Source organism: Rhinolophus sinicus, chromosome 3 (genome assembly GCF_057876585.1).
Source record: "Rhinolophus sinicus isolate RSI-liver-muscle chromosome 3, RSI-T2T, whole genome shotgun sequence".
NCBI classification, from domain to species: domain Eukaryota; kingdom Metazoa; phylum Chordata; class Mammalia; order Chiroptera; family Rhinolophidae; genus Rhinolophus; species Rhinolophus sinicus.
Genome location: NC_142503.1, coordinates 100692469 through 100718273, shown reverse-complemented (window position 1 = coordinate 100718273; position 25805 = coordinate 100692469). Strand labels below are relative to the sequence as shown.

General features: G+C 40.2%; 1 protein-coding gene across 15 annotated transcripts in view; it reads left to right on the top strand.

The window, feature by feature from the left end:
- Positions 1-25805, top strand: part of PEAK1 (pseudopodium enriched atypical kinase 1) — a 346674-nt gene that overhangs the window by 282122 nt on the left and 38747 nt on the right. For all 15 annotated transcript variants that reach the window (XM_074328311.2, XM_074328312.2, XM_074328317.2 and 12 more), the window contains one exon: positions 2267-2448. In XM_074328311.2, coding sequence (XP_074184412.1) covers positions 2267-2448 — 182 coding nt within the window. The remainder of the gene's footprint in view (positions 1-2266; positions 2449-25805) is intronic.

Genomic DNA, 25805 nt, shown 5'->3' with positions numbered 1-25805 from the left:
AGGTAAAGGTCAAGGTACAGAGGGTGACACTAGGGGCAGAACTGGAGCCACTCCCGTCTTGCCCAGTCTGCAGTCCTCCAGAGCGCAGTGGGGCTGCGGTTCTGCAGAGCTTCCGAGCATGCTTAGTAGACTCCAGAAGGCCGTGAAGAATCCTTTTCATGGGTAATTGTGTGAGCGGGTACAACAGGTGAGTCTTCATATTTCCTGCTTTGGAGCATCCATATCTGTTTCGAGAAGCCCCAACAGCCCAGAGCTGTGGTTCACGTGTGTGGGAACAGGCCCAGGGCATCCAGTCCTGAGGCTTATGGCTAGCAGCGCGTCCCCTGGGAGGAGAACAGACAGGGAGGGCAGAGTCGTGGTTTCTGAGCCAGCCTTCACCAGCCCTTGCTGACGAATGGAAGAGAGCTTTCTTTTAGTAACAACGAGGAGCTTGGAAGAAGAAAGAGAATACACAAGAGCAAGGCTGCAGAGGTTCGGAGCCTAAAAACAGCTCTCAGGTGGACTCTAGAATAAGAAGAGAATGTGTGGAGGTTTAAATTTTTTCTTCTCTGGGGGGGGCTGAGATTTTTAATCACTTTCTATTTATTCCTTTGAAACCAGAAATGGCTTATGTTAACCTTTGCCGGCAAAGATTGTTTTCCCTCTCCCGACGCCTGCTGATAACCACTCAGCCATCTGCAGTCTTGACCCTGAGTGGGTGTCAAGAGGGCCTTGGAAGCCTCGGTTTGCTTCCTCCTCACTGACACAGAAGTAGAATGCCCTCGGGACCTTGACTGGATGATACCTCCTCTTAGCAGAAGGCAACTTTTTGTCTGGAGCCTGTCTTTGGGGTTGGTGACCCCAGGGCAGCCCCTTGGGGGAGGCCTCCTTTACAGAAGCCACCCTGTTGGCTGCCAGGGGGGTGATTCCTGCCCACCTCACTGCCCTCCCCAAGGCCACATCCCACAATGGAACCCCCAGGTCATTGCTGATTCCCAGTGTGGAGACACCCCTGGCTCTGCCAGCTTTGAAAGAATGTTTTTAAAGCTGTATATCCAGCAGACTTCAAGGGTTATTTTTCTGTTCCAGTATGTGTGTAATTTCCATAATGAAAACTTGATAAGAAGCTTCGGATCTACCAGATCTACAGATCCTCATTCCGATCTACTCCCTCAAATCCCTGGGTGACACATGTGCTGATGACACACGATCAGAGTACCTCATTCAGAGAAACTTGTAAATGTCACTGTGACTCACTGCCAATAGAAAATCCAGAAACAATATGTAATAATATATATTTCCTTTTCTTCTTTCTCTTTATCCATTAAAAGAAATAAAATTAAAGAACAGGAGAAAGAGGAGCTGAGTGGGTGACAGTCTAGGAACACTTTCAGTGGACCCAGAAACCATTAAGGATGCCTGATTTTGAATTTATTTCATTGACCTGCTCAATGAGATTTTCTAACTAAGCCAGCTTTCCCCACCAATATTTAAGGACCATTTCATCCACTTGTACTTTATAGCAACAGAATTCACAATGCAGGCAGAGTGGGGGGAGGGGCAGGTTAGTAGCGTGCTATAAGCGAATGAGCAGGCAGAGGAGGGAAACAAGGCTGGGGACACACAGTGTAGTGGAGGACCTCACTCTGGGGTGCAGTTGGTAGGATGCTCAGCTCCATGTTAATAGGAGGGGAACCAGAACGCAGGCTCGTGTGCCTGCCTGCCTGCCTCGTCATGTAAGCAAAGGCTCATGCTCTGTTCCCCTGGCAACGTAATTGCTTAACTGCCTGATTTAAATAGTCTAATCTCAACTTTATTCCTGATCCTTTACTAAATATTTTAATAAATACTTTAGTGTGTAGTAAATACTATATACTAAATAAATACTAAAGTATTTCATATTTACTATAGTATTATAGTGTAATAAATACGCTAAATACTTTATTAAATACTTGAATATATTTGTCTTTAACCAGTTAAGCATTCAACTCCCTCTACTACCATCACCACCTCCTGCCTTAAAAACAAAGTTCCACTCCTTACCTGTCATTCCGAAGGGTCTCTGTGTCTTCCACCAAACACCTCTCAGTGTGTATGAATCGAGATAAACAGAAGCATCAGCTGTCCCAAAGGATTGTGTTACATTCAAACAAGACGTTGGGGCTTTGAGCCATTGCTGTGACTGTAGGGCCAGATATTTACATCATGGCAAGCGTATGCCTTACATTAATCTAAATTTTATCAAGACCTTTGAATGCCGGTGTGACACTGGTCTGATTTTTTTCAGTCATGTGACCCATGAAGTGACAGAGGATTTTTCTCCTTGGGATCCAAGAACTGTTGTGAAGCAAGATGGCAAGAGCTGTACACCAGCGTTGCCCCTGCCTGAGCTGGAAACGGAAGAGGAAAAAGAAGACATTTCAAATCCCGTGGCCCCAAATCCCTGTAGTGCAACATACAGCAACTTAGGTAAGTAGGCATACCGCCTAAGTAGTGTTTAACTTTGCCTTCTCATGCACTAGCCAAATGATGCATTTCGCTAGAGAGGTGATTTTTATTGCTCCATGGAGCAAAAGTTGGACAATGAAATGATAAATCTTAACTCCCATCAGAAAAAGTCCTGGTACTTATTAGGCATGTATTACACACCTGGTACCATGAGGCCTGTGCCGTGTGCTGAGAGTGTGGCATGATGCTGGCCTTCGGGGACTCACCTGGAGGGCAAGAGGTGAACTTGGTGATGATCTCTGTATGATATGATAAATGCAGTGACAGAGATGCACAGGGAATATTTTCTGTATTACATAGGGGAGGTTGTCAAAAGATAGCTTCCTGGGGATAATTCCCGAAGTGGTTTAGCTGGTTGAAGTGAGAACGAAGAGTATTCCAACCAGAGGCAACAGCATGAGCAAAAGCATGGGCCTGCGAAGCCGCTGGTGCAGGTGGACATCGGCGTGGCTGCACTGTGAGCTGCAGACTTAGCCAGGTCCTGCTTGCAGCTCTGTGTGAGGGTGAACTATCAAAGGGTTCTTAGCAGGGAAATAACATGATGAGATTTGTGTTTTCTTGTTCAATTACAGTCTACATTCAATATATGTGAGTTTCAGGTGTACAGCATGGTGTTTAGACATTTATATCATTTACACAGTGATCCCCTGATAAGTCTGGTCCCCACCTGACATCATACATCATTATTAAAATATTATTGACCATAGTCCCTATGCTGTACTTTACATTCCCATGACTACCTTATAACTATCAATTTGTGCTCCTTAATCCCTTCCCCTTATTCACCCAGCCCCTCAACACCCACCCCCCCCCCCAATCTGGCAACCATCAGTTTGTTCTCTGTATCTATTAGTTTGTTTCTGTTTTGTTTGTTTATTTTGTTCTTTAGACTCCACATATAAGTTAGATTATATGCTATTTGTCTTTCACAGTCCAATTTATTTCACTTAGCATTATGCCCTCTAGGTCCATCCATGTTGCTGCAAATGGTAAGATTTCATACTTTTTATGATTGAGTAATATTCCATTGTGTATATATGTACCACATCTTCTTTATCCATTTGTACATTAATTATATCTGCCTCATCTCCTGGTCTTGGCAGAGTGGTCTTATGTAATAGGTGGGCACTTAGGTTGCTACCATATTTTGGCTACTGTAAATAATGCTGCAGTGTACAAAGGAGTGCATATATCTTTTCAAATTAGTGTTTTGGATTTCTTCAGGTAAATATCCAGAAGTGTAATTGCTGGTTCATATGGTAGTTCTATTTTTAAGTTTTTGAGGAACCTTCATACTGTTTTCCATAGTGGCTGCACTAATCTTCAATCCCACCAACAGTGCACGAGGGATCCATTTTCTCCACATCCAATACTTGTTGTTTGTTGACTTATTGATGATGAATCAGTAGGTGTGAGGTGATCTCATTGTGGTTTTGATTTGCATTTCCCTGATGATTAGTGACGTTGAACATTTAATTATGTGTCTGTGGCCATCTCTTTGGAGAAATTCAAGTTGCTGTCCACTTTTTAATGGGATTGTTTGTCTTTTTGGTATTAAGTTGTGGGAGTTCTTTATATATTTTGCACATAAACCCCTCATCAGATGTATCATTGGAGAATATCTTCTCCCACTCAGTAGGTGGTCTTTTCATTTTGTTGGTGGCTTCCTTTGTTGTGTAAAACCTTTTTAGTTTGATTCAGCCTCATTTGTTTATTTTTGCTTTTGGTTGTTTTTGCCCATGGGAACATATCCAAAGAATACTGCTAAGACTAATGTCAAAGAGTGTATTGGCTATGTTTTCTTCTAGAAGTTTTATGATTTCAGGTCTTATATTTAAGTCTTTAATCCATTTTGAGTTTATTCTTGTATATGGTGTAAGAAAGTGGTCTAGTTTCACTTTTTTGCATGTATCTGTCTAGTTTACCCAACACTATTTATCAAAGAGACTGTCTTTACCCAGTTGCATATTCTTGCCTTCTTTGTCATAGGTTAAATGACCATATAGGCGTGGGTTTATTTCTGGGCTCTATTCTGTTCCAGTGATCTGTGTGTCTGTTTTTATGCCAGTACCATGCTGTTTTGATGACTATGGCCTTGTAATATACTTTGATATCAGGTAGTGTGATACCTGCAGCTTTGTTCTTCTTTCTTGAGGTTGCTGTAATTATTCGGGGTCTTTTATGATTTTATATACATTTTAGGATTATTTATTCCAGTTCTGTGAAAAATGCTATTGGTATTTTAATAGGGATTGCATTGACTCTATAGATTACTTTTGATAGTATGGACATTTTAACGGTGTTATTCTTATCCATGAGCATGGTATTTGCTTCCATTTATTAACCTCTCTCCGATTTCTTTCTTCAATGGCTTATAATTTATAGGTCTTTTATCTCCCTGGTTAAATTTATTCCTAGATACATATATTTTTCGATGCAGTTGTAAATGGGATTGTTTCCTTAATTGCTCTTTCTGATAGTTCGTTATTGGTATATAAAAATGCAACTCATTTCTGAATATTAATTTTGTGTCCTGCTACTTTACTGAATTAATTTATCAGTTGTATATTTTTTTTTTTTGGTGGTCTCTTTAGGGTTTCTATATATAGTATCATGTCATCTGCAAATAGTGGCAGTTTTACTTCTTTCCAATTTGGATGTTTTTTATTTCCTTTTCCTGTCTGATTGCTGGGGGCAGGACTTCTAATACTGTGTTGAATAAAAGTGGTGAGAGTGGGCATCCTGTCTTCTTGATGTTAGGAAAACCCTTTTAAAAATACTTTTTTAGCTTTTTTAATATGATGTTAGCTCTGGGTTTGTCATATAGGGCCTTTATTATGTTGAGGTACGTTCCCTCTATCCCCATTTTGCTAACAGTTTTTATCATAAATCGATGCTGGAATTTCTCAAATGCCTTTTCTGTATCTGTTGATAGGATCATGTGATTTTTATCCCATTTTGTTTTTGTGGTGTATCATGTTAATTGATTTGCAGATATTGAACCAACCTTGAGTCCCAGGAATAAATCCCACTTGATCGTGGTGTATGATCTTTTTAATGTATTGCTGAATTCAGTTTGCTAATTTTTTTTAAATTTTTGCTTCAATTTTCATAAAGATATTGGTGTGTAATTTTTTTTTTTTTTTTTTTGGTAATGTCTTTTTCTTGTTTTGGAATCAGGATAATGCTGGCCTTGTAAAATGAGCTTGAGAGTCTTTTCTCCCCTTGAAATGTTTGGAGTAGTTTGGGAAAAATAGATGTTAATTCTTCTTTGAACGTTCAATAAAATTCACTTGTGAAGCCATCAGTCCAGGACTTTTTGCTTGTTGGGAGTTTTTTCATTTCTGATTCAATTTTCTCAGTAGCTACCAGTCTGTTCAGATTTTCTGTTTTTTCTTGACTCAGTCTTTGAAGATTATATGTTTCTAGGAATTTATTCATTTCTTCCAAATTGTCCAATTTGTTGGCACATAATTGCTCATAGTAATTTTTTTATAATCCTTTGTATTTCTGTCACATCTCCTCTTTCATTTCTGATTTTGTTTACTTGAATCTTCTTCTTTTTCCTTGATTAGTCTGGTTAAAAGTTTACCAATTCTGTTTATCTTTTAGGTGAACCAGCTTTTGGTTTCATTGATCTTTTGTGTTTTTAGATTCTATTTTACTTATTTCGACTCTGATCTTTATTGTTTTCTTCCTTCTACTCTCTTTGGGCTTAGTTTGTTCTACTTTTTCAAGCTCCTTTAGGTATAGCTTCTTTTTCTAGCTCCATTAGGTTAATTTTGAAGTTTTTCTTATTCCTTGAGATAGGCCTGTATTCCTATGAATTTCCCTCTTAAAACTGCGTTCACTATGTCCCATAGATTTAGGGTTGTTGTGTTTTCATTTTCATTTGTCTCAAGGTATCTTTTGATTTCTTCCTTGATCTTATTGTTAACCCGTTAATTGTTTAGTAACATGTTATCTAGCCTCCATGTGTTTGTGTGTTTTTTTCAGTTTTCTTCTTGTAACCGATTTCTAGTTTTATACCATCATGGTTGGAGAACATGCTTGATATGATTTGAGTCTTCTTAAATTTATTGAACTTGTTTTGTGGCCTTACATGTGGTCTATTCTGGAAAATGTCCATTTGCACTTGTAAGGAGTGTATACTCATATGCTGCTGCTTTATGCTGGAATGTTCTAAAAATATCAAATCCATCTGGTCATTTTAGGCAGCTGTTTCCTGTTGATTTTCCATCTGAATGATATATCCACTTATTTCAACGGGGTGTCAAAGTCCCCAAATATAAGTCCCCTACTATTAACTGTATTACTGTTGATCTTTCCTTTTATGCCTGTCAGAATTTTTTTTTATTTATTTTTTTAATATTTAGGTGCCCCTATGTTGGGTACATAAATTTTTACAAGGGTTATGTCCACTTGTTGAATTGATCCCTTTATCATTATGAAATGTCCTCCTTTGTCTCATTATAGGCTTTCTTTTAAAGTCTATTTTTTCTGATATACATATTGCTACCCAAGCTGTTTATATTTCTATTTGCATGAAATAACTTTTTCTCTCTTTACTTTCAGTCTGTGTTTGTCTTTAGATCTGAAGTGGGTCTTTCATAAGGGTCTTGTTTTCTTATCCATTCAACACTCTAACATCTTTTGATTGGAGTATTTGTAATTGTTAATAGATATGTAGTTATTGCCATTTCATTACTCTCTTTTTTTCTCCTCCTTCTCCTTCTCCTTCTCCTTCTTCTTCTTCCTCTTTTTCTTCTCCTCCTCCTCTTCCTCCTCACCCTCCTCACCCTCCCCCTCTTCTTCCTTTTTCTCCCTTTTCTCCCTCTCTTTCTCCTTCTCCTTCTCGTCCTCCAACTCCTCCTCCTCTCCCTTCAACATTTATTGTAATACTGGTTTGGTGCTGATGAACTCCTTTAGCTTTTTCTTTTCTGGGAAGCTCTTTATCTGTCCTTTGATTCTAAGTGATAGACTTAGTGGGTACAGTAATCTTGGTTGTATGTCATTGCTTTTCATCACTTTAAATATTTCCTGCCAATCCCTTCTGGCCAATCCCTTCTCAATCCCAAAGTTTCTGTTGAAAAATCAGCTGACAGTCTTATGTTAGTTCCCTTGTAGGTAACTAACTAACTTTTCTCTTGCTGCTTTTAAGATTCTCTCTTTGTCTTTAACCTTTGGCATTTTAATTATGATGTGTCTTGGTGCTGGCCTATCTGGGTTCATCATGTTTGGTACTCTCTGTGCTTCCTGGGCTTGTATATCTATTTCCTTCACCAAATTAGGGAAGTTTACCGTCATTATTTCTTCAAATGGGTTTTCAATTCCTTGCTCTTTCTCTTCTCCTTCTGGTAACCCTATGATGTGAATGTTGGTACGCTTGGTATTGGCCTGGAGGCCCCTTAAACTATCCTCAATTTTTTGAATTCTTTTTTCTTTTTGCTGTTCTGGTTGGGTGTTTTCTCTACCTTGTCTTCCAAATTGGTGATATAGTCATCTGCTTCATCTAATCTGTTGATTCCCTCTAATGTATTCTTCATTTTAATTGTAGTCTTCATTTTTGACTGGTCCTTTTTTTGTTTTCTATCTCCATTTTTATGTTTTCTATCTCTTTTGAATTTCTCACTGAGTTCATCTACTCTACTCCTGATTTCATTGAGGATTTTTATAACCAGTGTTTTGAACTCTTCCTCTGGTAGATTGTTTCCATTTCATTTATTTATTTTTCTGGAGTTTTTGCCCTGGTCTTTCATTTGAGACATGTTTCTTTGTCCTTTGTTTTGGCTGACTCTCTGTGTTTGTATCTATGTATTAATTATATCTCCTGGTCTTGGCAGAGTGGCCTTATGTAATAGGTGTGCTGTGGGGTCCAGTGGCACAATTCTCCCCCGTCACTGAGCTGAGTGCTCCAGGGGTATCCCTGTGTGGGTTGTGTGTGCCCTCCTGTTGTAGTTGAGCCTTGGTTGCCAGGGGGTGGAATTGACCCTCAGGCTGACTGGCTGTTAGGACTTGCTGTGACTACAGCATTTAGGCTGTTGTGCAGGGGCTGACCCCATGGAATGGGATTTGCTTTAGCAGGGCTCTGGTGCCTGCCCAATCTGCCCTTTGGGTGTGTCATTTGTGGAGCTAATTGGGTGGTGCTCTGGTGTGGTCTGAGCTGGCCACCTGGTGCGTTGGTTCCAGGTCCTCTTGGGAGGGGCTCCTGTGCAGGCCAAGGTCATCTGCTGTCGGTGTGTGGCCCGATGCCACCAGATAGGAGCTACAAAGTGATCTGCGTATGGTTGCCTGGCTTGGAGTCACCTCAGAGAGGCTAAGTTGCAAACCGAGGCTAGCTGCCACTTGTACTGGGCTAGGGGTGGCTTTCGGGATACAGAGGTAGGGGGGCTCGCTGCAGACAGCCAAAGCTTGTTTGGAGTTTGTGTACCTTTGAGAAATTTTAGGGAATTCCACAGTGTGGTTTGAGACCCACTGCTTGTGAGAAACAGTCACTGAGAGAGGTTCTAGCCTGTGTATGAGTTGGGTAGAGCGGATTCTCTGGGAATCACCAGAGTCGTGCAAGCTGTGTCAGCCATATGATGGAGACTCAGATTTGGGGCCTGCCTCCACCTGCAGGCTAGTGGAGGAGGGTTCAACAAAGGAACAGTGGCACCTGCCAACACTTCTATATAGGACCTAGTTATGCCATACTCCAACCCTCACCCCGAAGCCAGCCAATTCAGTTCCTCCTCTATGTCCCTGATGCTTTTCAAGCTGCTTGGTGTCCCTTCACTGGAGTTTAGGGAGAGTGTTTGTGAATGAATGAGTCTATGCTCAGGCCCTGGAAGAGGAAGCCTGAGTCTACAGCAGCCCTCCGTCTCATTCTGATGCAGTCCATGCTGATTTTCACAGCCAGATGTTGTGAGGAGTCCAGTGTGGGGCTGGGACCCCTCGCTCCTCAGAGGGCACCTCTGCGGCCGAGATAACCCTCATGGTTCTTCACCACACATGGGTGTGAGACCAGCCTCTTTAGCCCCTCCGCCCTTCCCACGAGACTCAATGTGATCTCTTCTTTATATCGTTAGTTATAGGAGTTCTGTTCAACTAGACTTCAGATGGTTGTCCAGGGTGGTGGTTCTATAATTTAATTGTATTTTGAGGTGGTCGGGGGAGGAGGCAAGCACAGCACTTAACCTACTTCACCATCTAGACTGGAAGTGCCGAGGTTTGTATTTTAGAATATTCACTTTGCAGTCTTCTATGCAAAGATAGATTAGAGGTGAAGCGTTTGTTAGTAGGAAACCTGATATAGTTGGATAGTACTGCAGGACCACATAAAGGGATGAAAGTGAGAGGTCTCAACTAAGATAGTAGGAGGGGGAACAGTGGACAGATTTAAGAGATACTACGAGGTAAAATACATAAAACTTAGTAGCTAATTGAATATGAATGGTGTGAAGCTTTTAGCCCAGATTTCTGGCTTGTGGCTGGAGGACTCCTGGAAGTAAGTACCAGTTATTGGAGGTGTTTGGGCAGAGGCTGAAGGGCTGGCTCTCAGAAATTCTCTGAAGGAGAATCCTGCACTGCAAAAAGGGTTGAAGTAGGTTACCTCTAAGGTGCCTGCCAGTGCAAAGGTCCTTGCATTTTCTTTCTTTTTTTTTTTTTTTTTTTTGGTCCTTGCACTTTCTAATCATGTTTACTCTTATAACTTGAGTGCCCAGTGACTTCCGATCTGTCTCCTTCCCTTGAATGTCTCACAGTTACCTTTCTTCTGAAAAGTAAAGCTTGGGGCTCAAAGGGACTTCTCCGTGCTTCTTCCATGCAGTCAGGAGAGAGAAGCAGCAGGAACTGGATAGCACTAGCAGGATTCTTGGGGACTCCTGACCAGCCCGTACACCTGTCGGGAAACCAGTAGTGTCTAGTGTCAAAGCATTCTCCTTTCTTCTTTGTCTTTTTCTTCTATTAGGTTATTGTAAGGAAAAATCATTCTAAGATCAGCTAGTGTACTTGGAAAGAAAGCAGTCCTTAGGAAGGTCAAAAGATTGAGATGACACTGTAGGAGAAATGCCTACAGTATTTCCTTTTGAGAAACTCATTCATAACAACCCACTCAGTTGAAAATATATTCTGTAAGGAAAAGACTTCCATTCTAAGTTCTAGAAGCCTTATATGATTTGTGGGTGGGGGAGAGCATATTACAGTTTACCCAAACAACCATCTTGTATACCATTCTCCAGTTAGAATCGATTTTATAGTCAAGCAGCTTATTGAACTTTTCCTATTCTTTTACATTTTATGAGGCATAGTATTAGATGAAACATTTATTGTTTATTTACTGTATGTCCTCAGACAGCATAATATAGCAGGAATTATATTTTAGACCTTCTCACTGCACCAAAATTTCTTTCATGGTGTCTTCGTGATATATACTAATAAAATATATACTAATTTTTGCTGATTGCATGGTATCTTATGGCATCTCTTCCTTAAAGACATCCATTAGCCAACATCAGTTAAAGTTAATTATTTTCTTATTGTCTTCTCAGTTGTGTAGATTGTTCGAAAAAATAGAGCATTACTTCCATGGATATTCCAGTGCCTTTTGTATTTTAACTCATTTAATCCTCACAACAACCTTAGGAATTATTATCCCCATTTTTCAGATGAGGGAAGTGAGTCAGAGTGCCTTGCCCAAAGTCACAGAACCAGTAGGAACTGAACCAAAATTGGGCTGACTGACTGAACCCAGTCAGTCTTAACCACTAGACTATAATGATTGTAGCCGCTCAATTCTTGCAAAATACTGAAGGACTACAGCGGTCTCTCTCTTTTTTCCTAAGTCATCTACTTAAGATGAGACACAAAATTTAAGACTTAAAAAAAAAAAAAAAAAGATTACGATTACTCAGAGTACAAAGATACTACATTATAGGTACCCCGTCAGAAAAATAGCTTTCTCTGCGCTTATTGCTATGCTTTACAAGTATGTGATGCTCAGACAATGTTGCCTTGTTTTCCTTAAGTGCTTAAGGGCTGTACTTGACTCCATAGGGTATGACACGTGGTTAGTTGCTTCACTGGAAAGGATTTACTATAAGTGGGTAACAGATACGGTTGACTCCACCAGTTTTACAAACTTTTTTTTCTTTAATGAGGCAAAGGATTGTTGGACCAGTGGGAGAAATTGAGGGAGGAAAGTTAAGGTTTACTGTCATTTGTACTGTGGAAGTTATTTCTGTAAAGTGGGCTTTAGGAAGCTGTGTAATGTAGTAGGAAAAAAACATAGGTTTAAGAGATGAAAAAAATTTAGTCCATATGACAGCGGTGTCACTGCCCACCTGCACAATTGTGGGTCAGCTGTTCACTGTTCCTGAGCTTCAGTTTCCTTCTTTGTAGGGCTGATGGTGAAAGAAGTACTTGGTACAGAGTGCTTAATAACTGTGAAGTTCCTTTATTTGTCCCAAAAAATATACTGTTGCTTTCTCCTTTAAATGTATTTTATGTGCTAGCCATAAAATGTAGAATAAAGTGGAAATAATTTAAAATGTTTATTAGAAACGTTGAATAAGCAGTACAAGAAAATATAAGTCCAAAAAGTTGTGGGCTTCCTGCACAACTACTGACTGAGAGTGTGAAACGCAATATAGGATACAGGACCTCAGGACGCCTACCAGGGCCCAGAGACACGACAAGTAATAGCCGCGCAACTGACAGATCCAGTCCCCAAGATCTGCTAATTACAGCAAAACAAAGGGACATGGTTTGGATTTGTTTGTAAAATTCTCACATTTTTTCAATCATACTGAAAACTATTAAGTTAACTGAAAAAGCAAACAAACCTCAGCTGGAATGTGCCTTGGCCACCGCCATTAGACCTCTCCCTTGAGGCGGTCTCATGACTCCACTTGGTACAAGAGCTGTTGGGATCCATCCCTTCCCACTAAAAGCTACCGACTTATGCAGATACATTTTCCTTTTCACCTTAATATCACTCTCCAGGGTTAATTCAGATGCCTTTTTTCTTGTTCTTAACATCAATAAAAAGCAGTTTGTTTATAACTGGATTATTAGATTCCAGAGCAGCACGATCCAACGTGGTCGATAACCACTAGCCATAAAAATTAAGTTCCTTAAGCCCGTTCGCAACATTTCAAGTGCTCAGTAGCTACTTGGGGCTAATAGCTACTGTTTTGGACATCAGATACAGAACATTTTTATCATCCAGAACATTCTATTGGACAGCACAGATTTAAAGAATTGGTTATGTGTGGGATTTGTACTGTGTTCTGGGGGCACAAAAATCATACTGGTCTTTATGCAACTTGACAGCTCCTAAGAAACTTGTCCTTTGCAGAATGATGGTTTCACTCTCGTTCATGGTGATCTGAGATCACTGAACAAACTCTGATCTGTAATATCCCACACTGAATTGAGCAGGATATCTGCCCCCCAAAATGATTTCTCAAAGAAGTGATTGAACATTTTTTAAAATCAGACCTTCAACATTTTCCCCATGCTTCTTGTGTCTATCTCAAAATATCTAGAAGCAATGTCACTGCTTTTTTATGTGGCACACCTGACTACTTCAACAGCCTACTAAAATCAGGAGCTGTAGTGACTTCTCTTTTGGCAGTGAGTTGGTGACCTTAACTCCCCGTCACCCACTTTGTAACTGACTGCTTTATACATTGCTTTTTAGAAAGAGCTACCAAGTCTCACTTTACTCAGATTTTGGCTTGCTCCTCTTTCTGCGTGCCTGCTAACCTAGCACCTTTTTAAAAACACACAGTAGGTGCTAAAAAGAAGTTTGAATGGATGAGCCAAAAATGATTTTTGCATCTGACTTTATAAGATTCCCAGATTAGGGAAATCGAGCTCTCAGCAAAGTTCAAGTAGGAAAATTTCAAGCCCCAGTTTATGTGTACCATTAATCAGTTGACTTTTTTTCCTAATAAGGCTTATTCCAGGCGTTTCCTAATTATGGAACTACATATGCCGTGCCTAAGCTCCTTTGTACAGTAGGTCCCCACAGAAACTGCCCACATGTCTTGTCTTATGTGCCTGGGGCATCTCCGTAAGGTTGTACCCTTCAAACACTGAAAGAAGACGGCAGCGGTCTTCAGTCTCCAGAACTTCCTTTGGCAGTCTACTGATCGTCAGGGCTAAATTCTAAGGAGTGGGTGTGCTTCAAAGAACGTCATTACATTGGTGGCCTTCATGTTGTGATTATGGAGTAATGTCTTCATAAATGGCAGCTTTAAAAAAAATATTCTGAAGAATACATGCCATTTGTTCATTTACTCAACAAATAATTACTGAGGAACTTCTGTGGGTCAGACATTATCCCATACAATGTAAAATGAATGGTTCAAACCAAAGATTAAAGAACTGGCACATTTTTAGATTATCTGGATGTCTAGAAAACCGAGATTGACAGCTTTAAACATTTGTGTGAACATTTGTTGTACTTCCTAAAATGGAAATTATTTCTATTTAAAAAGAAATTATAGACTGTGTCTTCATCTTTTAAGTTAGCTGCATTCACATTTAAAAATAGTTTCCCATATGGTGGAATTAGTTGGCAGAGTACAGTCTTGAAATTACACAAATAACTTACCCCCAAATAAATATTTTGTTCTTGGAGAGGTTTTCACTCATGAGGTCTTACAAAAATGGAGTCTGTCAGCTGCTACCCCACTGACATTCTTTATAGTGGTCTATCTTTGAGATTAAGTCCAAAGTGGTCTTTGGAAGTCAGTTTTGTTGTATCATTTGGCATGAAGTTGGTGTCCCCTGTGGTTTGCCAGTTGGTGCTTATATTGCACGTTGGTGGGACCCGGCACAGGGAGCCCCTTCTCCGAAGCTGCTGGTGATCGCCAGGGGGTGATGCAGTGAGCACTCGATTCCCCATGAGGGGCTGGTGCACAGCCGTGGTGAGAGGCATTTACATTCATAAACTCTAGTGCGTTTTTCCCAGTTTTGAGATGATCGCCTCTTTTTTTGTCCTCTCCCTTGCCGTTCTCATCTATAGTACTTGTCATGAGCCCTGGGGTAAAAAACAGGGATGAAGATTGAAATTGCATTTTAAATAGAAAGACATGTTCCATTTATTTTGGTTTCCACACTTTCATTCAGCAAACGTTTTTGAACACCAGCCATGGCCCGGGCCCCAGGCTGGGCGCTGGAAATAGCGGGGACTCCCAGGCTTGGGAAAGACAGACGTAGGGCTGCACTCTTTGGGGCCCACGTGATAGTCGCTTCGGTACAGATATTTAAGGGTTTAATGAAAGCCTCTGTCTGGAGGGGTTTACCAGAGGGTTGGAGCTTAACAGAGCAGTGAATGTTCAATTAACACAAGTAATTAATTCAGGGTAGTTTAAGTGCAGAGTGAGAGAGGGCAGAGTGGGGGAAATGAGAGAGAGGGGAAAAGCAAGGCTAGGCCATAAATGGTATGCATATATCACAATGAGTTTGTCTTTTACCTAATAGGAGCTGAGAGTCACTCGAAAAGGGACATGATTAGGATTTTCAAAAGATCATTCTGGGCGCTCCCTACGCGATGACTCAGGCGGTGACACTGAGGTGGGCCCATGGCCGTCCTGTCTTGCGGACTGTGCTCATTAGCACACTGCTCCTGTCCCAATGGGTCATCCTGATGTGCCGTTACTCCCTGGCACCCTGGTGACGACTGTCAGGTCTTAAAGCAAACCTTGGCTGTGATTTGTCCCTAACGTATCTTCAGTGCTAGTGCCTCTCAGTAGATCTCTATAATAACATAGTTATTATTTTGAGTTTTTCATCTTTAAAATGTTGATCTTTATAAATAATGTTTTTCTTATTTTCATAGTATGTATTGTACCAGTCTTTTAAGTTTTAAGAGCTTCATAACAATCATTTCCCTGCTGAGGCATTTTAACACTCCTTTGTCTTATTCAAAGTAGATTCATTATTCACTTTTAATCCAGTTGTCCTCATTTGCATTTCAGGACATGATATAGGGCCTTATTTATAAGTCTGAAGACTTTTTCAAGCAGGAAGAAAGTAAAGAGATAAGAGTATGGAGGCTCAGGAAGAGGGGAAAGTAAGGTTTGAGAGTGCTTTAGTCAAACGTATTTGTCCCAAAAACCTTTTTTTGTCTATAGCAAGGTAAGATTTAGAACACAGTCTATTTTTTATTTATTTATTTTCTTTTTAGAGAGCTGGTGTGCCACAAGAATGTAGAGTGTGTGATGTTATATCAGGCCTGCTGAAAGCCAAGCTCAGCGTCTGATCCCAGAGTCCTGACCGGGGTATGCAGGATTCAAAGTTTAAACTAAAAAGCGCTAAGATACCAAGCTTTTAAAACAATGACCCAGATGATTGGAATTCAATTAGGAGAACTTGTTTTTCTTGGAAAAATAAAAATAAGAACACAAAACACTTTTCAATTTGGGAGAATGGCTAGACCTACTTGTACGGACTGGAACACTCTGGTGTCGTATGGAATGCAGATGTTTCTGATTCCCGTGAGGAACTCCCCTCAGCTCCCCGGAGATCGGATCCTGCCATTTGGGAAGGAAGCCACCGTTAGTTGTTTTCATTTCCTTGCTGCCTTGGCTGTCCATTTTCATTTTGGAATGATTAGCAGCTCTGCTCTCTGTGCTTCAGTCCAGCAGCCACTTACTGTGTGCCGCTGTGTCTCACACCATGCCAGGTTCTGAGAGAATATTAAAAAAAGAAAAAAAGTGTCATTATATAAAAGGTTAAAAATGCTATAGTGAAGCAAAAAGTTCTAAGAACACAAAGGAAGAAGTGATACTCCCAGCTTGGAGGTGGGGAGTAGAGAGTAGGGAGATGGGCCGTTTCAGCTGGGCTTAGCCCAGGACACCAGTGCTAAGACAGAGATGTAAACATAGAAACATGGAGCATATTACAAGAACAGGGAGTGGGTGATTTGAGTGGGAGAGTTTGATGAGAAGTAGTGGTAAATAAGGCTGAGAGCCTTAACCAATTGCTGAGGAGTCTGGACTTCATTCTCCAGGTGGTGGAAAGCGGCAGGATCAGCCCTCTTCCACCTTCTCTGATAAGCATTAAAGAGCTGCTGTGGGGACAGACCTTGACCTTGTCTCACTTGCCAGTTCTGAGGTAATGGGGAAAAAAGCACTTCGGAATCCTCCGTTCCTTCCACATCCATGATTATTTTTGTTTGTTCTAAATTAGAGAAATGGGTAGAAAATTTCTCACCCCATAAAGGCCCTTCTGAGGTCCACATTGAAAGGAGCAAGAATAGGTTCATGCTTCTAGTTTTTTCCTCCCTTCCTCTTTTCCTTCATCCCTTCCCTCCCTCCCTCTCTCCATTCCCTTCTCAGCCAGACTCTGCTTGGTGTCCAGAGTAGACAAATGAGAGGCACTCCCTGCCCTCAGGGAGCAAACCTATAGGGAACTCAGACAGGGACAGGTGTTTGGTGTTCACAGGATGTATCTGAGGTTCCAAGGAAGGAGAGGTCAGTTTTGGGGAGTGGAGTAGGAAACACTCCTTGGAACCAGGGTGTAAAGATGAGAGAGGGAAACCATTCCTGGAAGAGAGTCAACATGAGCATAGACATGGCATGAAGTAGCCAGAAGAGCTGCAGAAACTGCAGGCTACCTGGTAGCTCCGACTTGAGATATAAGAAAAATAGGTACCACCAGGGTGAGGTCAGGAAAGGCTTGTTCTCTGTGCTTGAGCAAAGAAAATTCTATCTTCAGATCAAGTTCAAATGATCAAGAGCAGAATTTTTTAAGTAGAGGAGTGCTATGATAGGCTTTAGTGTTTTTAAAAAATCTCTCTAGTGGGTAGTGCAGGGAGAGAGACGAGCTGGAGACGGTGGAGACAGGAGACGATCACTGTAGTCGGCAGGCGTGGTGAGATGCTGTGAGGTTCTCTGCTTCTCACTGTCTTCATTTCACTTCGTCTCTCAAAGATCTGGGTCAGCAACTGGAAAATGGACTTTGGTTACAAAGCGTGTCTCTGTCGTCTTGTAAATAAACTATGGTTCTGACTTCTCACATTAGCTGAGGTAAAGCAGGGCTAGGGTAGCTCTGGGAGGGAAGCCTTACCTACAGGAAGAATTTAGTAAACGCTAAGGCTTCAAGGGCACAGAGGTTGGGAAGATGTGACTGAAAACTGAGTTTATGGTGGTTTCTAAGAATAGATTGTTGGTTTGCTTTATTAATATAATTTACATACCATAAAATTCACCCTTTTACAGTGTGCGGTTTAATGAGTTGTCATATATTCACAGAATTTTACAACCATCACCAGCGTCTAATTCCAGAACATTTCATCACCCTAAACCAAAACCCACTAGCAGTTGCTCTCCATTTTTTCCCCTTCCCTCAGCCCCTGGCAACCACTAATGTACCTTCTGTCTCTGAATTTATATATCTCTGGACATTTCATAAGTGGAATCATATGACATTGGTCTGTTGTGACTGGCTTCGCTCACTTAGCATAATGTTTTCAAGGTTCATATTGGTTGTAGCATACATCAGAACTTCATTTCTTTTTTTGTTTTAAGATTTTTATTAAAATATAGCTAACATACAGTATTACAATAGTTTCATGTGTACACAATAGATATTCAAACTTTATATACTAAAGAAGTGATCACCATAAGCCCGGAAACCATCTGACACCGTACCACACTATCACAGTATTATTGACTATATTCCCTGTGTGGTACATTACAGACCCATGACTTATTTGTTTTATACCTGGAAATTTGGACCTCTTATTCCCCTTCACCTTTTTACATTTTTCAATTACAGTTGACATTCAATATTATTATATATTAATTTCGGGTGTACCACATAGTGGTTAGACATTTATATAATTTAAGAAGATATTCCCCTGACAAGTCTAGTACCCACCTGGTACCTTACATAGTTATTACCATATTATTGATTATATTCCCTGTGCTTTACTTTACATCCCCATGACTATTTTTAACTATTTGTACATCTTAATCCCTTCATCTTTTTCACCCACTCCCTTAACCCCCTCCCCTCCAATCTAGCAACTATCAGTTTTGTTCTCTGTATCTGTGAGTTTGTTTAGGATTGTTTGTTTGTCTGTTTGTTTCTTTAGATTCCACATATAAGCGAGATCAAATTGCATCTGTCTTTCTCCATCTGACAGACTCCACTCAGCAATACCCTCCAGGTCCATCCACGCTGCTGCAGGTGGCAAGAACCCAATATTCCATTGTATATATGTACCACCTCCTCTTTATCCATTCATCCATCAACGGACACCCAGGCTGCCTCCACATCTGGGCCATTGTAAACAATGCTGCAATGAACATGTGGATGCACACGTCCCCTCAGAAAAGTGTTGTGGGTTTCTTCAGATAAATACTCAGAAGTGGGATTACTGGGTCCTTCTTTGTCTCTTGTTATAGCCTTTGTTTTAAAGTCTGTTTTCTCTGCTGTAAGTATTGCTACCTCAGCTTTTTTGTTTGTTTCCATTTTCATGAAATATTTTTTTTCCATCCGTTTACTCTCAGTCTGTGTGTATCTTTTGATCTAAAGTGAGTCTCTTGTAGGCAGTGTATGTAAGTCTTATTTTCTTATCCATTCAGCCCCCCCTATCTTTTGATCCATTTAATCCATTTACATTGAAAGTAATTATTGATAGATGTAGTTATTGCCATTTTATTGTTCATATACTTGATCCTTTTCTCTTCTTCTTCTTTTTTTTTTAAATTAAATTTATTGGGGTGACAATTGTTAGTAAAGTTACATAGATTCCAGGTGTACAATTCTGTAATACATCATCTATAAATCCCATTGTGTATTCATCATCCAGAGTCAGTTCTCCTTCCATCACCATATATTTGATCCCCTTACCCTCATCTCCCACCCCCCACCCCCCTTACCCTCTGGTAACCACTAAACTGTGGTTACCAGTCTGTGTCTATGAGTTTCTGTTTCTCATTTGTTTGTCTTGTTCTTTTGTTGTTTTTGGTTTATATACCACATATCAGTGAAATCACATGGTTCTCTGCTTTTTCTGTCTGACTTGTTTCACTCAGCATTACTCTCTCAAGATCCATCCATGTTGTCACAAATGTTCCTATATCATCTTTTCTTACTGCCTAATAGTATTCCATTGTGTATATATACCACAACTTCTTTATCCCTTCATCTATCGAAGGACATTTTGGTTGTTTCCATGTCTTGGCCACAGTAAACAAAGCTGCAATGAACATTGGAGCAGACGTGTCTTTATCTCTAAATGTTTTCAGATTTTTTGGGTAGATACCCAGGAGAGGGATTGCTGGGTCATATGGCAATTCTATTCGTAATTTTTTGAGGAACCTCCACACTGCCTTCCATAACGGCTGCACCAGTCTGCATTCCCACCAACAGTGTATGAGGGTTCCTTTTTCTCCACAGCCTCTCCAACATTTGTTACTATTTGTCTTATTGATGATAGCCATTCTGACTGGGGTGAGGTGATATCTCATTGTGGTTTTGATTTGCATTTCTCTGATGATTAGTGATGTTGAGCATTTTTTCATATGTCTATTTGCCATTTGTATGTCCTCTTTGGAGAAATGTCTCTTCAAGTCCTCTGCCCATTTTCCAATTGGGTTGTTTTTTTTGTTGTTGTTGAGTTGCATGAGTTCCTTGTATATTCTGGATACTAGCCCCTTATCGGAGGTACTGTTTGCAAAAATCTTCTCCCATTCAGTTGGTGGCCTCTTTATTTTGTCAATGGTTTCTTTTGCTGTGCAGAAGCTTTTAAGTTTCATATAGTCCCATTTGTTTATTTTAGCTTTTACTTCCATTGCCTTTGGAGTCAAGTTCATAAAATGCTCTTTGAACCCAAGGTCCATAAGTTTAGTACCTATGTTTTCTTCTATGCAGTTTATTGTTTCAGGTCTTATGCTTAAGTCTTTGATCCATTTTGAATTAACTTTGGTACATGGTGACAAATAGCAGTCCAGTTTCATTCTTTTGCATGTGGCTATCCAATTCTCCCAGCACCATTTATTGAAGAGGCTGTCTTTGCTCCATTGTATGTTTTTAGCTTTGTCAAAAATTATCTGTCCATATTTATGTGGTTTTATTTCTGGGTTCTCAATTCTATTCCATTGGTCTATGTGTCTGTTTTTCTGCCAATACCATGCTGTTTTGATTATTGTAGCCCTGTAATACAAGCCTAAGTCAGGAAGTGTGATACCTCCATTATTGTTCTTTTTCCTTAAGATTGCTTTGGCTATTCGGGGTCTTTTGTGGTTCCAAACAAATCTGATGATTTTTTGTTCTATTTCTTTAAAATATGCCTTTGGGATTTTGATGGGGATTGCATTGAATCTGTATATTGCTTTGGGTAATATGGCCATTTTAACTATGTTGATTCTTCCAATCCATGAGCACGGAATGTCTTTCCATTTCTTTGTGTCTTCTTCAATTTCTTTCAAAAATGTCTTATAGTTTTCAGCATATAGGTCTTTCACATCCTTGGTTAAGTGTATTCCTAGGTATTTTATTCTTTTTGCTGCAATTGCAAAAGGAATTGTTTTTTGTATTTCTTTTTCTGAGATTTCATTGGTAGTATATAGGAAGGCAATGGACTTTTGTGCATTGATTTTGTAGCCGGCAACTTTACTGTATTCGTTGATTGTTTCTAATAGCTTTTTGGTGGAGTTTTTAGGGTTTTCTATATATAGCATCATGTCATCTGCAAAGAGTGATAATTTAACTTCTTCATTCCCAATTTGGATGCCTTTTATTTCTTTCTCTTGCCTGATTGCTCTGGCAAGGACTTCCAACACTATGTTGAAAAGCAGAGGTGATAGGGGACAGCCCTGTCGTGTTCCTGAACGTAGAGCAAAGGGCTTCAGTTTTTCTCCATTAATTATGAGATTAGCAGAGGGCTTGTCATATATGGCCTTTATTATGTTAAGGTATTTTCCTTCTATACCCATTTTATTAAGTGTTTTAATCATAAATGGATGTTGTATCTTGTCAAATGCTTTTTCTGCATCAATAGATATAATCATATGATTTTTGTCCTTTATTTTGTTTATGTGATGTATCACATTGATGGATTTGCGTATGTTGAACCATCCTTGTGCCCCGGGGATGAACCCCACTTGGTCGTGATGAATAATCTTTTTAATGCATTGTTGTATTCGATTTGCTAGAATTTTATTTAGGATTTTTGCATCGGTATTCATCAGAGATATTGGTCTGTAGTTTGCTTTTTTTGTGCTGTCCTTACCAGGTTTTGGTATCAGGGTAATGTTGGCCTCATAGAATGAGTTAGGGAGTACTGTCTCTTCTTCAATTTTTTGGAAGAGTTTGTGCAGGATTGGTATTAGATCCTTTTTGAAGGTTTGGTAGATTTCACTAGTGAAGCCATCTGGTCCCGGACTTTAGCTTTTGGGAAGGTTTTGGATGACTGATTCAATTTCGTTACTGGTGATCGGTCTGTTTAGATTTTCCAGTTCTTCATGGTTCAGCCTTGGAAGGCTATATGTTTCTAAGAACTTGTCCATTTCTTCTAGGTTGTTGAATTTGGTGGCATATAGTCCTTCATAGTATTCTTGGATGATCCTTTGTATTTCTGTGGTGTCCGTGATAACTTCCTTTTTTACGTTTCTGATTTTGTTAATCAGTGTCTTCTCTCTTTTTATCTTAGTAAGTCTAGCCAAGGGTTTGTCAATTTTGTTAATCTTTTCAAAGAACCAGCTCTTTGTCACATTAATTTTTTCTATTGTCTTTTTGTTCTCTATTTCATTTAGTTCTGCTCTAATTTTTGTTATTTCCTTTCTTCTGCTGACCTTGAGTTTTACTTGTTCTTCTTTTTCTAGTTCTTTAAGGTGTAACATGAGGTTATTTATTTGGGAGTTTTGTTGTTTCTTGAGATAGGCCTGTAATGAGATAAATTTCCCTCTTAAAACTGCTTTCGCTGCATCCCAAAAATTTTGGTAGGATGTATTTTCATTGTCATTTGTTTCTATGTATCTTTTGATCTCTCCTCTAACTTCTTCTTTGACCCAGTCCTTCTTTAAAAGTATGTTGTTTAATCTCCATGTATTTGTGTTTTCCCCGCTTTCTTTTTACAGTTGATATCCAATTTCAAAGCCTTGTGATCAGATTATATGCATGGTATGATTTCAATCTTCTTAAATTTGTTGAGACTGATTTTATGTCCCAATATATGGTCTATCCTTGAGAATGTTCCATGTACACTAGAAAGAATGTGTAGTCTGATGTTTTAGGATGAAGTGCTCTATAAATGTCAATTATGTCCATTTCATCTAATGTGTCATTTAGGGCTACTATTTCGTTATTTATTTTCTGTTTGGATGATCTATCCATAGCTGTCAATGGTGTATTTAAGTCCCCTAGTATAATTGTGTTTTGGTCAATTTCTCCCTTTAGTTCTGTTAGTAGTTGCTTGGTGTATTTCGGTGCTCCCTGATTGGGGGCATAAATATTGATGACTGTTATGTCTTCTTGTTGTACAGTCCCCTTCACCATTATGAAATGTCCACCTTTGTCTCTTGTTATCTTTTTCACCTTGAAGTCTGTTTCATCTGATATCATTATGGCTACACCTGATTTTCTCTGGGTACCATTTGCTTGGAGTGTCAATTTCCACCCTTTCACTTTGAGTCTATGCTTGTCCTTGTAGCTGAGATGTGTCTCTTGGAGACAGCATATGGTTGGGTTTAGTTTTTTGATCCAATCTGCTACTCTGTGCCTTTTATTGGTGAGTTCAGTCCATTTGCTTTTAGGGAGATTATTGATATGTGAGGATTTCCTGTCATTCTATCTTTACTTTTCTGGTAAGGCTGTGTCTCCATTGTTTCTTTGCCTTTTTGTTGTTGTCTATTATTTCTGTGTGGTGGTATTCTATGATGTTTCCCTCTGTTTGTTCTTTTATTTCAGTATATATTTCAGTTCTGGATTTTTTTTGAGTGGTTACCCTTAAGTTTATGTAAAAGAAAGTTTGATAATTAGAGTATTCCATTTTTTTCAGCACGCTTACTTTCTCCATTCCCGTATTCCGGTTCAGGCCTTTACTCTCCCCCTTTTTGAGTTTTGGTTGCCACAAATTGTCCCTGTTGATGGTGGTCAAATAGCCTCCTTTAGTATTTCTTGTAGTGCAGGTCGTGTATTAGAAAATTCCCTCAGCTTCTGTATGTCTGGAAAGGTCTTTATTCCTCCTTCATATCTAAAGGATATCTTTGCTGGATATATTATTCTTGTCTCATAATTTCTCTCTTTCAATAGTTTGAATATTTGGTTCTACTCCCTCCTGGCTTGTAGAGTTTCTGCTGAAAGATCGGATGATAATCTAATGGGCTTTCCTTTGTAAGTTACCGTCTTCTTTTCCCTGGCTGCCTTGAGGATTCTTTCTTTGTCGTTGATTTTAGACAGCTTCAATACAATGTGCCTTGGAGAAGGCCTGTTGGGATTGAGGGAATTAGGTGTTCTATTTGCTTCTTGGATTCGAGGGTCCAGTTCTGTCCACAAATTTGGGAAGTTCTCATTAACAATTTGTTTGAATGTATTCTCTGTTCCCTTCTCTCTTCTCCTTCTGGTATGCCCATTATTCTTATATTGCTCTTTCTGATGGAGTCAGAAAGTTCTTGTAGAGTTCTTTCATTTCTTTTAAGTCTCAAGTCTCTTTCTTCTTCTATCTGTGTCATTTCCAGATTTTTATCTTCGATGTCACTGATTCTTTCCTCCATCTGGTCAACTCTACTACCTAAGCTGGTTATTTCATTCTTAATTTCTTCTATTGAGTTCTTAATCTCCAGAAATTCTATTTGGTTCTTTTTTAAGATTTCAATCTCTTTCGTAAAATGCTCATGCTGTTCTTTGATTGAGTTTCTGAGTTCATTTAAGTGCCTATCTGTGTTTTCTTGTATCTCGTTGAGTTTTTTAGAACTGCAATCTTGAATTCTCTGTCATGTAAGTCACATATTTCTGTATCTTTAAGTGCCTTCTCTGGAGATTTTTCACTTTCTTTCTGAGCTATCTTGTTGCCTTGGTTATTCATGGCGATTACTGGTTTACTCTTTCTCTTCCTAGACATCTACAGTAGTGACTTCTGCAACAGGTTGATAGAAAGCGGTCTTTCTTTTGTTTGCCAGTACTTGTTGGTAGAATGTTTTATTATTTCTCCAACTGCAACTTATTTTTCTTCTCCCACACGGTAGTGCTATGTTTTCTCTGCACTATTCCAACTTCTCACACAATGGGGGGATTCCCTGGGAGACGGGCTTCTCCTTGTTAATAGTTCGTCTAGGTCACAGGGCGCAGTGTCCCGGTGGGTATGCAGAGAGCTTTTGATGTTCCAAAGCTCTTCCAGCTCCTGATTCAGAGCCCGAATATTTCAGCAGTTCTGTTTACTCCTGCAGGGATCTGCCCAGATAGGTGGGGTCAGGGGCGGGGTGAGTTGTGAGAGGTGTCCCAGAGCAATGGCGGCGACCACCACCACAGCCGGTCCTGCTTCCACAGCTCTCTCCCCTTTGCTGGAACTAGTTGGGCTGTGAATTTGTGTTTGCGGTCCACAGTTCTCAAAACAGCAAATTTTCTGTTGTTTTGATCGGACACTGCTACTGTTTCGCTTCTAGCACCGGGCAGGTGGGGGCGGGGCGAGCTCTGGGAGGGGAGGGAGGGGGCGGCTGGTCTCAGTGCCTAAGGCTCCGTTCTCTGCTCAGCAGTGCGGGCTTAAACCACCGTTTTCAGCCTTTTCCCTCAGTCTTTTCTCCGAGGTCTCTGCCGTGAGCGTTGGGTTCAGCCGTATTATATGCTGTCCCCTCAGCCCTGTGGAGCGCTGGCAGAGCCCTAGCAGTCCGAATTCTTCCCTCTCCCGCCGCTGCGGTAGTTCCGGGAAGCAGCGAGCTCGGCGCACTGAGCGAGGTCTGCGTCCTGCGCCCGCGTGGTTCCGTCTCCGCGCACTTCTCCCTTCCCTCCTCCCTCCACTCGCGGGAATCTCCCACCTGTAGGTGATTTCAGTCGGTAGTGGGCCTCTTCGTCTTGCCTGTCTGCTGTGTAGGGAGTCCTTTGTGGAGTTTTTGTTGTTTGAGTCTTTGTAAATTCCAGGGGAGCTTTACAGAGGCTCACCTCACGCCGCCATTTTTCCGGAAGTCCTCTCTTCTTTTTTTTTTTAATGGCTACATAATATTCCCCTGTATGACTATACTACAATTTGTTTATCTATTCATCAGTTGGAAATTTGGGTTATTCCTACTTTTTGGCTATTATGAATAATGTTGCTATGAACATTTGTGTACAAGTTTTAGATTCCCACTAGCAATGTATAAGTGTTTGAATTTCTCCATATC